Source organism: Poecilia mexicana, unplaced genomic scaffold (genome assembly GCF_051168715.1).
Source record: "Poecilia mexicana isolate PSO_F unplaced genomic scaffold, ASM5116871v1 scaffold_20, whole genome shotgun sequence".
NCBI classification, from domain to species: domain Eukaryota; kingdom Metazoa; phylum Chordata; class Actinopteri; order Cyprinodontiformes; family Poeciliidae; genus Poecilia; species Poecilia mexicana.
In genome coordinates this window covers 18,158,506-18,174,699 of record NW_028263389.1, presented here as the reverse complement: position 1 = coordinate 18,174,699, position 16,194 = coordinate 18,158,506, and the positions used below count along the sequence as shown (strand labels likewise).

At 38.5% G+C, this 16,194-nt stretch overlaps 1 protein-coding gene across 1 annotated transcript; it reads right to left on the bottom strand.

Annotated features, from left to right (window-relative positions):
* Positions 1 to 6,761: 6,761 nt before the first annotated feature.
* Positions 6,762 to 15,896, bottom strand: nell3 (NELL (neural EGFL like) family member 3). Its single transcript, XM_014997357.2, has 4 exons — positions 15,050 to 15,896; positions 13,043 to 13,602; positions 12,443 to 12,509; positions 6,762 to 12,354 (listed from the first exon to the last, which is right to left on the bottom strand). Exons 1-4 carry the CDS (start codon positions 15,612 to 15,614, stop codon positions 10,829 to 10,831), a joined length of 2,718 nt encoding a protein of 905 aa, XP_014852843.2. The 5' UTR covers positions 15,615 to 15,896; the 3' UTR covers positions 6,762 to 10,828.
* Between the last annotated feature and the right edge of the window lie 298 nt (positions 15,897 to 16,194).

Here is a 16,194-nt window from a genome sequence, read left to right as displayed (position 1 = left end):
ATTGTAGGCAGGGTTAGCTGTTGAAACTCTGGTTTTCTTTAAAAAAAGCAGAAGTTTTGTAGCATTTTCATTAGACCGAGGTAGAAAAGCACAATTTGCTCAACACTATCAATCACTTTGAAACATAGACTGTAAATACAAGTACAAGATGTCCTAAGTACATATCTTTGTGTATACATATTATGTATATAAGACGTATAACCAGAGACTATTTGTGAGGTAAAGTTGTTCATATTTTCTCTATATCTGATATAGATGCCCTGTATTTTCATCTCGTCGGCCCAACAGGCTTTACTTTTCACTGTGCGTGTGTGTTTGTGTGCGTGCGACTCTTCTAGCTGTTTCAACGACAACTTGTTTCAGGGACTGGCTTTAAAAAGAACGGACAGATTTCACCTCCAAGTACTTCGTTGGGAGGTGTGAAACTCTGGCGTTAGGGTTTTAAATGAATATGCAAAGCCATTTTTTGACTCTGAAGCTCCATGTTTTTCTGTGCACAAGTGAAACTCGACTGTATGTGCCGACGTGTACGTTAGCGTGTTTGTGACTGTGTTGCCTTAGTAGAGATTTTTCAGTATCGTCTAGTTGACCTCCGGAAAAAAGCAGGAGGTTGTGCACTTTAGAGTATACGACCTAATTAACGTGCAATGTCTAATGGTTGTTTATGATTTAATGTTCAAAAAAGATTCTCTGACATAATGTAACTGGAGCTCTTTGGTCTGAATGTGAAAGGAGTTAAGGGTCTGTTTTAATTTGATTTTGTAGATGTAGTAAAGTTTCTGTTGCCGCTCCCTAAGTGGATCTGTTGTGCACACTGTGACAGAGACAACATCAGATTTATGCCAGCTAGCCTCACTGCAGTGAGCCTGAAAAGCCAGACACTTTTCACAGGGGTGAAAGGTCACAGGACCTGAACTCAAGTCACAATTCAAATGACTTCTTCATGAAATGGTGAAAAACTTGGATCTCAACTCAGACTTTAACACCAACAAAACATTTGACTATTGACTGAATTTAATTGAGGACTGAAACGATTAAGTAGATTAATCGTTATCAATCGTGATTAATCAGATTAAGCATGATTAATCCAATTAATTAATCATAGTTAATCAGATTAATTTAATGATTAATCTGATTAATCACAATTAACCTAATTAACCAAGATTAATTTGATTGATTGTAATTAATTTGGTTAAGTGTGATTAATCTGATTAGTCATGATTAATCCAATTAATCACGATTAATCAAATTAATTGGGATTGATCTATTTAATTGCGATTAATCTAATTAATTATTATTAATTTGATTAATCGTGATTAATCGATTACCGAAATAATCGTCAACTAATTTAATAATTGATCGTTAATTGAAGTATAAAGACTCAATAAAATGTTATTTTGCTGAAAGAACAACACACTCAGAGCACTAATTAGGCCAAAACTGTACTACACACACACACATATAATTTTTATAACCAAAAGTCCAGCCCCTTTAAGACTTCATAGAGAAAGGATATTGTGATGACTTCCTGTAGGCAGAGTTTCAGAAAGAACAGGAGCTTCTTAAAGAGACAGAGGCCCAGTTTCAAAGCGTTAAATTGACTGTAGGTATCACAGTCACTTGTGCTATAAAATGCTGCTTTGTGTCTGGAAAACACGTTACTGCCCCTTTAATTTTAATTTTGCACTTGACTCAGTTTGCGGTTTCTGACTCAGGATTTGTATTGTTTGACTTTGGACTGAGACCAACTCGGGTTTGATTTGGGTTTTGACTTGAGTGTAAAGGTGGCTTGTGACTCTCTCCGGCCTCTGCTCGTTCCTCTTGCTGCTCTCTCGCTGCTACACTCGCGCCCTTTGCATGTGCATGTGATTCCCTGCCTCTCCAGCTTGTTCCATGTGGAGTCTCCTATATATCCATGTGCATATATGTAAACTGTATGTATAGCTCCTGTAATTAGCCTAAGTGTCCTACATATACCAATATATATATATATATACATATAGCTTAGCTTGTAGATTAGTGCACTGTCGCTCTAGCCTTTACATGTAATCTTTGTGTCTTGGGCTTCCTGTAACGTCTCTCTGTGCTGCAAGCATGCCGACCTCGCTTCGCATCGTTTTCCTCTCCGTGCTTGATCTGCCTTTCTCTCTCTTCCCTCTTTCTGCTTGGAAACTGTCGCTGCTTTCAGTGTCTTATATAAATATATATAAATGTAGTCCTTCAGCATGTCTTTTTGAAAGCTTTACTCTGCTCTGACCTTTTCTATCTTCCTCCTTCTGCTTCGCCCTCTGGTCAGCAGTATATCTCCGCGCTTTCCTCTTAACGTGTCTCGGCGACCTGATGTTGCTCTGTTTTTGTGCCTCAAACGGTAGATTAACCCAGAAAGATGGAAACAGACCCTGCTTTCTTGTTTAGGTTCGACGTTTTTCTTTTCGTTGTTTCGTGAGGACGAATAGAAACCGTACTGTTGTCCTCAAAGAGGAGGTGAACTCTAAATATGTACTCTCCAAACTGGCTTTCAAACATGCATTTGTCCTGAACTACATGTTATTCTAAGGAAAGAAGAAGAAATAAATATAACAAGACAACACTTGTGAATATCTGCTGGTTATTTCCTCATACTCAGTTTGGTATTAATGGCATTTATTTAAGTGACTTTTCTGAAAAAATGTAGATTTAGGAGTATTTCACTATGCTGTACTTTTTACTTTTACTTGAGTATTTTTATTATTTCTGGATTTTCCCAGAATGGAAAAACAAACATGTTTTACCAAAAATTCACCAGACACAGAAACACACACCTGCAGTATTTGTTCAAGTTTCATAAGTTTATTTTTTTATTTAAAGAAACTGATTTGGAAAATGTTTATTTTTATTTTTTGTTACTTATGTGAATTATTGTCATTTTTGTCCTTAAAATACCAAATTTTATATATTTCGGTCCATCTCATGATGTAATTTTAAATATTAATTGATAATTTGATCAGTACATTTTACCAAATACTTTCACTTCTGTAGATTCATTTCAGCTCAGGGATTTTAGCAGGTTTGGAGAGAAAAGATGTCCTTGAGATTCTGATATTTAATAAATCAAAATGCTGAAAATCTGAATTTTTCACAGCATGTTTTGCAGTACAGCAGCCCCACAACATCACACTGCCACCGCCATGCTTTAAAGTCCACAGAAAGTTTTTCTAAAAGTCTGGGGAATCATGGAGGCGTGTTCTGGAAAAACTGAGATGACCTTTGACCTCAACCAAGGCAAGTGAGACCTGCAGTTTTTCAGATGTTGTGGGATCTTTTGTGACTTTTTCTATAGATATTTAATAATCCCAAAGCTTTAGAAATTACTTTCCAGACTGATCTCGGCTTATTGTCTTTCTCACTTTTTCCACCAGTAAGTGTAGATTTTTTTTTTTACTTTCTTACTGATGATCAGCATTTAAAAACTGCATTTTGTGTTTATTTATTTGACCTTTGACGACTTTCACGTTGTCCTGAACCACGGAAATGACAAACCTGCAGACACCTTGTTACGGATCCACATCCCACCCTGCTGAACTTCAGTCATTTTTTGGACGGATCCAGAATCGTCTGCCAGAGAAAAGCAATTAACCTCCCAGACCTCAGTGGAGTCGACATGGTGGAGTTAAAAATACACTGCAGGGATTCGCTCCAGCATTTATTCAGCAGCAGACGTTTAAATGTTCTACATATAGATGTGATGTTTGTTTTCATGTTCAGCTGGTTGGCGCCGGTGGCTCGGGAGTTTCAGATCGACCTTGACAGAAATGATTGAGGTCAAGAAGGGAGAACGAGGAACTGTGAAGGAGAATTAGAGCCACAGCGTAATATTTAGAGAATAAAGTCAAAATGTACAAGAATATAGTCATAATATTATGACTTTACTCTCATATTATTGCAACTTTATTCTCGTAATCTTACTTTAAATATTTTGACTTTATTTTGTAATATAACTTTATTCTTGTATAATTACATTTTTCTTATTCTCATATTATTTTAAAAAATTCTTATATTTTGACTTATTTTATTTATTATTTTTTTATTGCAATTTTTTTATATTATTTAGACTTTTTTCTTGTAATATTATGACTATTTCATATTATGATTTTTTTTTCTTATACTATTTTGACTTCATTCTAGTATGATTTTATTCTTGTAATTTTATGAATTCATTTTCATAATTAATTATTTTTATTTTCTCTTCATTTCACCCCAATACTCAGAACGTCGCATTGATCAGGAAACTTATTAGAAACAATAGCAAAGATCGCAAAGATTGTGAATACATATATATATATATATATATATATATATATATATATATATATATATATATATATATATATATATATATATAAAATTAAGTAATAAAATAAGGTTACATTTATATTTATGTATTGATTTAATTTAATATTGGATTTGATTAGATTAAGCTAAATTAACAGTTTTTACACGTCTTCACCAGAAGGGGGCGACATGGACAGATAACCAAGTTTAATCCAAATGTTTCCATTAAAATACATTTACATATTGAGTCTAATTCATTTAATAAACATTTCCATTGAAAGAACAGAAACCCTCTTTATGAAACATGCCAGTAAAACTCTTGTTTTCCTGCAGTGCTGCGACGCTCAGCGGAGGCTGCAGCATCTAAACTCACCACAAGCTCTAAACATTTTTCCTCCAGACAAAAGAGACTTTGGCTCTTAGAGAAACATCCGCTTCTGATTAAAGCCAGCCCGCCTCCTGCTTCATCCTTTTTCAGTCGACTTTGGGGCCGCCGTCGGGTTCGCCATTCCCACAAATCACCCAGACTGATGTGTTTGTTAAAGTGACACCATATTGTTGTTTTTTATTCCAGGAAAAAATGAACAAACGATCCTGAAGCACATTTTCTGACACTCGTACTGGGAGGATATGTGTTGTGCTTTTAGCTGCTGAAACATTGAGGTTCCTGCTGTGTTTGCATGCCATTGGCTGAGTCAACGCCAAACACAAAAAACCCTGAGAAAGCCAACAAATGTGCAGCAGACACACATGTGGCGGTGAAGGATTCCTTGTTGCTTTGCCTCAAATCGTCTGGGAGGAAATTCCCAGATATGCAGTCCATTCAGGTTTCATATCTGGTTCATTCACAGCAAAAACACAAAAACTACCAAGTATTTCTTAGTATGCTTTAAATAAGACAAATTAACTTGCAAGTAACTTTTCAGGAAGAAATAGGAGCTTGTTTTAAATAATCACTTCCTTCAGTTCTGGTTCTGAGAGACTATTTCCCATACAAAACATTTTTCATTTAAATAAAATAATCTGCTGGTGGAACTGGTACTTCAATATATTTTGATGAAAACTTGCAAGTTTGTTTTGTCTTTTTTCAAGTGTACTAAGATATTTGCACTATAAACTCACCTAAAAATACTCGGTAATATTTCGTTTTTGCTTTTTTTTTTTTCTATTTCTAGTGCAAAAACCTTAGTACACTTGGAATAAAACAAAACTAATAAATAACTTTTCCGACAGAAATAGGAGCTTGTTTACATTTAAAAATATCCATAATATTGATTAAAAAGTATTAATTCCATTTTAACTATTTAATTTATAACATTGGTAAAATGTCTTATTAAAAGTGAAATAATCTGCCCATGGAAGTATTACTTTTTAATCAATATTAAGTAATTATTGACTTAAAACAAGCGAGTATATCTTGCTGAAAAGTTACTTGTTATTCAAAGTGTACTAAGATATTTGCACTACAAACTAGACTAAAAATAGTTGGTAAGATTTAGTGTTTTTGCAGTGTAATCAAATTAAATTAAATCACAGCAGATAAAATAATCATAACTGTCCCTCATAGCAAACCCTCTCTGTTAATAGTTCAGTCATTTTTGCAGAGAAACCATCACTAGAGTTTTTTTCTGCACTGTATAAAAATACATCCTGAATTAAAACCTGACCGCTCTCCCTTGAAATATAAATAATGTAAATAATATGCAGTTAAATCAGAATACCCAGTGAATTGCAGGCTGTAGGGTAAAGTTTCAGAGTCACACTCACTCCCTTTCCTTGGTCTCTTCTTTCCCTGATCTCCCTGTAACATTGAGGCCATCATTTGATCTACAGAACCCCACATCTGGAGCGATCCTCCCCCCAGAACACCTGGTTTCAATCCGAGCTGCCGACAGACACAGTCATTTGTGTCTAGAAACCAGAACCTTAATTTCTTTGTTCACTCGCTCTCGTTGCCTTGGAGGATATTTGTTATGTTACAGTCCAAAAGCAGCTTTCCTGCAGCGAACAGATGGGAGAATAATTAGACCCAGTTATCAGCGAGTCCATGTAAATTACAGAGTATGATTTTCAAGGTGATTTGTGAGTAACTCTGGCACTTTCGCTGCTAATTAAAGCGAATCGGTTCAGTATGTTTAAGATTGAACCTTCAACTTTGCAATTTTGATCCCTTAAAAATAATAATAATAATAATGTTGTTCTTGCTACATAATGTTGCTCATACTTCCCCAGAAATTAGAGAGGAATTTTAAGGAATTTACAAGATAATTTCTCTAAATTTTCCTTTAACTGACCAAGTACTTTACTGGAATGTATTGGGCATTTTTAGAAACTGGGATGCAGCTGTATTTCTATTACAAATGTACTCAAAACTTTGTCGATATTCCGCTAAAGGCGAAAAATGAAACTTTACAGTTGCAGTGTTTCCATTAAATAAGAAACAACTAAAATCAGACGTGAATAAGTTTATTCACAGGATAAGTCATTAAAAAATATCATCCTCCAGCTACTTCCTGTTGTCGTCTGTCGTTTCTACCAGTAGTAGCTTCCCGTTAATGATCACGTGACTTGTGATGCAAAAAAAGCTTTTATTGCAGTTTTGTGAAATAAACCAATTTCAATATGGCTGAAAGACTCCCTCAACTTAGCACAAAAACTTTATCAGAAAAGTTTTTCCATTCAGTTAATTTATTTCCGTAATTCCAATTTCCGCAATTAAATAATCAATGGAAACGCAGCTTGTATTATGAGATGATGCATAATGAGAAAACTCAGTCATTAGATACTTTCTTTGGATTTTAAATTCAAAGTTACAGGTTACTGCCTCAAAATTTAACATGCATGTTACTGTGAACTTTCCTGATTTTTCTTTTTTTTTTTTTTTACTATTTTCAAAACCCAGGCTAGAATATAAGTTGAGATACTTTCTCAGAATTTACCAAATACTTTCCTACAACTTGCCTGTTACTTACCTAAAATTTGCAGGTACTTTTCCAAAATTTACCATCAATTTGTGGAAATCTTTCGGTATTACATTGTTACCTTTAAACTTATTGGATACTTTCCCAGAATTGACAAAGTACTTTCTTAGAACTTTAAATAAATATACCGGCTTAGAAACCAGCCAGTACTATAAGATAATATATTACATAAAACTTTCCTGAATTTTACTTGGTGCTATCTGATGTACTTCCCAATACTTTAATGGATATATTTTAAAAAACATATTAGATTATGAGTTGAAGTATAACTTGGTACTTTCTGAGAATTTACTGCTTTCCTGAAGCTGTAATTTAACTTTTTAGTTACTTACCTGAAACTTACCAGGTACTTTCCTTAATGTTACCAATGTTTTCCTAAAATTTACGAGACATTTCCAAAAACCGGTTTGTGTTATAAAGTGACTTGTAATGTGGTACTTTCCCTAAATTATTCAGCAATTTTCCTGGTATTTTCAGAGAACCTGTAATGTTTTTAGAACGTACCAGTTCATATTTCCCTAAATTTACTGATTACTTTCCTGCAAGGTGTCCAATAACTTCATACTAAGGTCAGAAACAGGACCACATCAATTCCAGAAAGTAACCTACTTCACAAATAATCTTGTAAAGCATATCCTCCATATGTTTTGGATTTACTATAAAGGTGTTTCATCTCATAAATGTACATAGACTAAATCCAGCAGGAAAACTATTTTACAGGTATGAGTGGAATTGGGTTTCTGGCAAAATAGCACATATAATTTGGTGTTGAATAAAAACTCATTTAAAACAGAAATGAGAACGCTGAAGTGAGAGCTGCTGCTAAGTCTCTGCAACACTTCATTATGTCTTTAACAGTTTGGACAAAACACACAGAGAAGCAATAAGGAACATTAAGTGTGAACAGCTTGTTACTGAGAAACTTTTCTTTCTCCAAAATAATAACAGATGTGTTGCTTTAAACATGATGTTATATGTGCATAAATATACCTGATACAGAAGCTAGCTGCATGTTTGACAACAAACTTTACATTTTTATTGTGATGCATAACATTAAAGTCCTGTAAACACTGCGTAAACCCTTTGTTGCTTTACTGAAAGTCTTTGCCAACAAACTTCTCTCAGCAACATAGGAATGGTTTCGGTTTTTAACAGTTTAGAAAGTTTAAGATGATAAATAAGAGTCTAACCAAACTTAGCATGAAGGTTCTGTTTTAAACATCCAACTGTTAATCTTCAACCACTTATTTTTGATCAGAAAAAAGAAGTGTTAAAAAGTTAGCCATTAGACAGTCACTGCTTATAATTGTCTATTTTTATAGGTCCAACAATAAATCTTCATTTATATCCAGCTACAGTGGAAGCTAACATTCACTGTTTTCCTTATTTACACTCTTTGGGGGTTCAGCCAATCAGCACCCAGAAAAAAATTAATGCAACTCCTTGATTGGCTGCAAGCGCCAGCCAATCAACTATGGCTTCCAGACACTTTTGACCAATGACAAAATGGAGGCTGTCGGGTTGGAAAAATATAGACGATGTGGACAAGCTGTCTCCGATCTTCTACTACGATTCAGTTCACTACTTAGTGAACATGAAGAGTGCCTAAAGCATGGAGGATCTTCACGGCCTGAAATCCATCAATCGATGTTTAAACTGCTTTATGAATAACAAGGTTCTGGTGGCTGGCAGAGTGAGTACATGTAGTAACTAACGTACAGGCTACATGTCCGCCTTAGCTAGCAGATAAAAGCTACATCAGCTAAGCTAACTTTGCTACTTCGGCAGTATCTACTACTGTAAATATCACTGATAATTGTCATGGCATTACACAGAGTTGGGTAAAGTACTACAAAAAACTGAGTAATAGTTCTTATTTTGTCTCCAAATTAGAATAGGCACAACGTGAGAGCTAGTTCTTAGCCTGTGGCTTATTGTTGCCATAGCAACACCATAGCAACTATAACGACAGTTACAAGATGGCTGTCAGCTACAGAGTTCCTAAAAGTGTGACGTCACATAAGAATTTTGTATAGCATATCAAGTAGCTAGGTACTTCAGCTTCCCAAGCTGCATTTTCTTTTGAATATTTTAGATATGCTCTACAAAAAATTTCCCAAATAGCTGAATTACGTACCCACATGTACTTTGGAGTTATGTTCAGCAGAAAAATATGCAAATATCTGCAGAAAAAAACTGTAATGACCATATTATCCAGCTACTCGGAAGCTTTAAAATTAAATGTTTTCATCTCAACAACAGCAAAAAGTTACTTCTGCCCAAAGCCAAAGGAAGTTAGAAGCAGTTTTGGAATAATAGGCCACATTACCACCTCTTTACTTACCTACCTACAACATTTTACGTCAATATTAAACAAGTGATACAAAACATGTTACACGCATACAAAACCCTAATTGAATGGCACTTAAATAATTAGCTAAATCCTATTGCAGTCCAGGCAGTTCTTCATAATATGAATACAGTGATGGTGAAGAAAAACAAGAAATCTATAAGAATGCTGTTTCAATTCACTTTAGGTGACCAAAAATTTAACAGCGACAAGAACTTATTCTGTGAAAATAAAGGTGCGTGGCATAGAAACACTGATTTCATTAATATTGACTAGAATGAACAACTAAAGAGTAGAACTGAAGCCCTTGTGTAACTTATCCTTGAAGTCATACATACAAAAGATACATTAAATATTCTGCAATAAAAAATATATAAAAATTGTATTATCAATATTATAAAATAAAGCCTATCAATGATTGTCTACATACAGACATATATATTCAAGCACCACTGTATGCGCACAGTCTGACAGATATGAAGGTACTCAGATTTTAAATTGGTCACTTTTCAACCAGCTGAAGGACTTCAGGAAAAAGCAGCACTTGAACAAACTTCCAAAATATAAATGCTTGAACAAGTGAAAAACCATTAATTTAAAGCAAAAATTCTGTCAATATTCATACTTTCATAAAACGGGATAGTGGATAATAAATCAACAACAATATAGCTAAAGATACGTGATCAATATCAATAGATAATATGTTTGATAGACTATTCAATATGTAGAATATTCACTGAAGTCCGACCCAGAACCGCATAGCGTTCTGGGAGTGGGAGACATCTCCCAGCTAGCTAAGCTATGTTAGTGGAATCTACTAGCACTCACTCTGTGGTTACCTAGCAACTCACTCAGTCTGTGGTTACCTAGCAACTCACTCACTCTGTGGTTACCTAGCAACAACCTACTGAGTCACTTGTGCAGAAGCAGTTTAAAGTTCCGCCGCTTAAAAATAAAAAACAACAGTGCGGTGTGAAAACTGTTGATAAAGTGACGCCATCAGTTTGGCAGCATTTCAGATACTTAAAACAAAAAAACTAATCAATGATTATTGATATTGACTGATATGAAATGCTTATCTTGTAAGTTTCTCAGCCATATCGTCCAGCACTACTACATAGCACAAAAAAGTCTTTGAGTTTTCACAAAAAGATTTCCTGAAATGGTAGAAATGCACCCTCCTGAATCACAGAGCGACCCAGAGAATTGAAATATTTGTGCCACCCTCTTGTGTTATTTGGTTTACACGTCCTCTGATACAGTCCAGAGTAACGTAAACAGTTGTGCCATTCTGGACCTGAAAAGAGGCTCTCAGCCCGATGCTAGTCCACTCGCTGCCTTCAGGCATTGATCCAGACACCTGTTGAGCCACAGGACCGGCCTGCTGACCTCCGACCCTCTGCAGAGTCAGTTTGACTATATTACACGAGTGGATCAGTTTGAGGTTGAGGGCGATGTTTGCTGTACCCTTCTCATGAAAGACGAAGTTCCTCCTGGCGTTTGAGTCCCCAGAGCGAGCCAGACGGACCTGCGGCGTATCCGGGCTGATCTGCTGAAACAACAGCGGTTTATTCCTGACAGCTCCGGAGGGAAGACCGGTCCGTGAAACTGTGGCGGTCAAGGCTGACGACACAGCCGAGGGAATCCAGATCAGACTCAAGATACTGATCCCGGTGCTGTCACCAAAGTAGCGGATATTGCACTGCGACGGAGACGTAACTTCAAAAGTGAGGATGTCTTTGCTCTCTACCGTCACTGCGCCAGAGAGCGTGATGGAAGTATCCCTGTAGTTCACACCCGTCTTGAAGGCTTGCATTGTCTTCAGTCCAGTGGTGTTCCGGGTGGTGTAGGCGATCAGGGAGAAACCTTCGCGAATGCAGGTGTGACCCATGGAGTAAAGCGCCTGCTGAATGACAAACTTCACTACTCCACTCTCCGTGAAGCGAACCCCACGGCTGTCATGAGTCAGGCTGACCATGTAGGGGTCGGACACTGTCGTGATGCGGAAAGTCGGGCGGTAACTGGTTTGGTAGTGCGCTAGCAGGGACATCTGGGCCATCATAGCAACAGCACCAGTATCATGAGACAACCAGAGGAGACTCAGAGACGGGGTGGGAACATCAAAAACGTGAAGGTCTTTGCTCTGATTGCAGTGCTGGTTGGGACTCTTCAGCAGCAGAGTGAAGATGTGGTTGGGTTCAACCTCCACACCAGTACTGACGCTCACCCCCTGGAAGTACTTCCCATCCGGTTGCTCGATGCGAACGCCGCTGAGGTCCTGACCTTCTTCCTCCTGGCTTCTGTTGAGTCTCATCCCGACCTGGAGGAAGTTCCTGCAGCTGTGCTTTATAGCAAAGTTATGATCCAGCCACAACAAACCATGCTGGAGGAATGTCACTCTTCCAGCCTTGTTGGACAGAAGATTGCTGCTCTCTTTGCCTCGAATGTTGAGCTGCAGACCAGGAAAGATGTGGGTGCTAGACGTACCTGCAGGAGGTAGCGTCACCTTTGCCATCCAGATCTGGGAGAGTCGGTTCTCTGAAATCTGGCCGCAGACTGCGTCGCTGACGGCTGTACAGGGAGCGACCAAAGGCTCCCCATCGCAGTCTGAGCAGGCTTGGCACTCCTTGAGCTCCTGATTGTAGAAGTATTCATGACCACAAAGACCCGTCACTGCTTCTCTCTCCAAAACCCCCAAACACTTGAAACCACCTGCACGAAAGGAGACTTCAGATTAGCTCTGGCAAGGCTATAAATATGTTGGAGAATATGAAATGAAACAAAAACGTCATAAACTGACCAGGAGTATTGAGACACTTCACTCGCTCTCCGCAAATCTGTGGCAGTTCAAGACATTCGTCTCTGTCCTGCAATCCATACAATTATACTTTTAAAGTATTTCCTTGGACCAGTTTGTTCTTGTCAAGCAAATTTGATTTTTGGTATCTGCTTCAAGGATATTCAGTGGATTTAATGCATAATGTTGTCGGTTTAGGACAACAGTCTAATTTTGGAAAAAACTTGCTATTTTTCGGCTTTATCAAAATTAGTTTATTTTGCAAAACTGCAATGGAAACACACAAGTCACATGATCAACATCTGGATGTTACTACTGGTGGAAACCACGTAGAAGACGACAGGAAGTTTATGATGGCACAGCATGTTTTGTAATTACTTATCACATCAACAAACTTATTCACGTATGATTTTAATTTTGTTTCTTATTTAATGTAAACGCCACAATTGCAAAATTGTTTTTCTGACATTAGCGAAATATTGACAAAATTTTGCACACATTTATAATGGAAATGCAGCCAGTGTAGTTTGTTGTTCCAACAGGACAAAATGTGGCTTGGATTGAAGTGTTTGGAGTAGTTTTGCAGGCTAATATGAATCATACCTGGCACATTCTGTCTGCAGTTTGGGAGCACTGCGCGATGAGGAAGAAGCCCGGCGGACACATGGTGCATTTCTCACACTGCGGTGGATCCCTCTGAAAATCGCAGAACTCCTGTGATCCGCAGGGCGATTGGCAGCCACGCAGAGGCTGCGGGAAATGAGTCTCTCCCACAACATCCATCACTTTGGAGTCAATGTCCATTTTATGCACAGCGTAGGATTTTTGCAGATGGCTGCGGGCCTGGCTCTGCAGTCCCGCCAAGTGACTCTCGAAGTAGCTCTGCAGCTCCCCCTGCAGGCCCTGGAAGGAGACCTGCTTGACCGTCTCCAGCAGCTGGCCGAACTGGTTTTTCACCGCATCCATCTGCTCATAGATGTGCCGCTGGTGCTGCAGGACGTCCCGCTGCTGCGACAGCAGCGCCTCCTGCTGGTCGACGAGCTTCTGCTGCAGGTCACGGATTACGACCTGCTGGGCTCGGAGGGCTTCAACCAGCTTCTCCTGCCCCTTGGCCAGCTGGAGGTGCAGGATGAGGGCGTCTTCTGAAGGGACTTCGTTCTCCCCTTTTACAACAGGGCCATTAGAGATGGGACAAATAGAGGAGTAAATTTCCACCAAAAAAAACTCAGGAATTTTCAGATCAGTCTCAGAAATTTTCTACAAAACAAGTGGAATTTTTTGAGTCTGAAAAGGTGAACATTTTCTAGAAAACACAAGGAAATGTCAGAGTTTGAAAAGTCTAAAATTGTCATGAAAGCCACAAAGAAAATTCTGTTTGAAAAGTCAAATAGTTGATATATAAACTGAAATTTTGAGATGAATTTCAGCATTTTTTTATTTTTTTTTTTAGAAAAAACAGAAATTTTTTGAGTTCTAGAAAAAAAGGAAATCTGAGTCTCAGAAGTCCACTTTTTTTTTTTTTTTTCAATTTTGGGAATTTTCTGACATTTGGAGCTCAGAAATGTTAATGTTTTTTCTAGAAAATGTCAGCAACTAATCTCAAAATTTCTGTTTTGTCTAATAATTTTAAAAATGCATTGCATGTGCAACAACATTGGCTCATGCACACTCAGCCAATCAAAGTGCACTGAAAGCTTCCTACATGATCAGACATCAAAGTAGTCGACATTTTCCAGCTAATTGACTCTGAGGTATTTTTCCAGCTCAGCTATTGTTGCTCTGTCATTATCCCTTTTCTTAATGGCCAACAAAAAGTTACTTTTATGATTTGATAACAGGACAAAGTGTGTTACTGAAAGTTAACCATGGTATACCAAACACCATATAAAGGTAAATATAGGCTTAGGAATAAACTGGAGGAAGAGTCTGTTTATCCAGATGAAAGCAGATGTTTAGGAGTAATCTGTCTTGGTCTTATAAACTTCCAAGGTATTGTTCTTTGCCGTCTGTGCGGATAATAAATCACATCCAGTCTGGAGGATAAATGAGCCGGTGAACTCATAAACCTGAAGATAACAATTCACTATATGATGAGGTCTGGTTCTAAATATGAAATATTACAATAATGCAAGGATGTATGGGTGGATGATGGATGGATGGATGGATGGATGGATGGATGGATGGATGGATGGATGGATCCATCTTTGGATCATCTTTGGATCAAAGTCCAAAGATGAAAAAATTAATCAGATTTCGTTTTTTTTCCCTTGGATTTTTGAAAGTACAAATCTTTTATAATCTCTAGTTTTGGCGAAAAACAAGATTTATATCCATCAGAGCTTTTAAAATGCAACATTTAAGATTATTTAGACCACATTTGATTAAACTGACCTTTAAACTGCCCAGCCTTGAACTGCAAACATATTATTTAGCTCTAAAATGATAAATATCTGGTGTAATTATATATATATATATATATATAAATGTTTGTCTCTTTTGGTCAGTTGACAGCATCCACACCTCTTTAGGTATAGAAACTATTTCTAAGGTGATAAAAGGGTGGATTTTGAGTTTTTTAATCTGAATAACCGGGTTGTGACTGAAACAGACCTGGCTTTATGTCACATGTGAGCTGGACTCCCAGCGGAGCCCCGCCGAGCTCCGACGCTGCGTGTCCAAACTCCGGATAGTCTCCCAGAAACTGCGCGGCTCTGTCGGACAGGTAGACCGAGGACATGTCCGCCTCCGCCGCGGCCGAGCATCCCTCTCCCACGCAGGAACCCCCCCGGACTTTGGGCCGGATCTTCAGTGGCAGCCGGCACTCGATCCCCCGGCAGTCTCTGGTTTCATTCCGGGGCTGCTGGAGCCGGATCCGGGTGCAGCCCGGGTCGGAGCATCCGCCTCCACCGCCGTGCGGGTGGGTCTCCAGAGGCGCTCTCTGTGGGCTCGGGTGCGCATGGTGCGGGGTGGCCGCTGCGTGTCCGGTTCTCCACTGCGGCGCTGGGTTGAACTGCTGGGGGAGCCTGGATGAAATGCTCCCGGGACAGTGCGCTCCTGTGCACGGTCTTGGATCACCCGTTTCCCCGCCAGAGCAGTGCGACCCCCGGCAGAAATCCCCCACAGCGGGCGCAACGCTGTGTACGGAGAGCAGCACCGCCAGAAAAAGTAAGAACATTTTGCATTTAGCAATAAAAAACAGTTATTTGCAGTTTTCCAGATTAAATCCCCATTCCAAACAAAACCATGATGCAGCTTTCAGCTCCAGGATTCGGTCGGACTCGGAACATGACCCACTCTGAGACCCTGCACTTCAGCGTCTGAGTGGCATTCCGGAGATTTAATTAGCATCAGGTTTCCCCGGCCACATTTTAACCCTTCATCCTCTCCAGCGCTCCTCATTATCCATCTGCTGAGGCCAAAACAGGCATGAAAACCAGCTTAACGCCACCGGCAGCCAGGCGCGACAAAATCTACTAAATTCAATTTAAATTAACATCTGGCTTTCTTACAACCAAGTACATGGGCCATTAGAAACTCAGAAATTTTGTAAGGGAAAAAAAACGTGGAAATTTCTGAAGTTCAAAAGTAGAAAAGTTTTGACTTTTGAAACTTTCCGAAAGAATTTCCGAGTTCTTTCTAGAAAATTTCTGAGAACACTTAGCATAGCCACAGATTACAGTTAAACGGTTTTCCTGTAACAGTAAGTTGCATTTCTGCCATTCGCACATTTAGCAGTGAGTACAAGAGGTTGATTA

Excerpts from the sequence above, each read along its gene's own strand:
- nell3 (XM_014997357.2), bottom strand. The coding sequence starts at position 15,614 with ATGTTCTTACTTTTTCTGGCGGTGCTGCTCTCCGTACACAGCGTTGCG. Across the intron at positions 13,603-15,049 it reads CACATGTGACATAAAGCCAG|GGGAGAACGAAGTCCCTTCA; the intron begins GTCTGTTTCAGT and ends CTGTTGTAAAAG. Across the intron at positions 12,355-12,442 it reads GAAGTGTCTCAATACTCCTG|GTGGTTTCAAGTGTTTGGGG; the intron begins GTCAGTTTATGA and ends CCTTTCGTGCAG.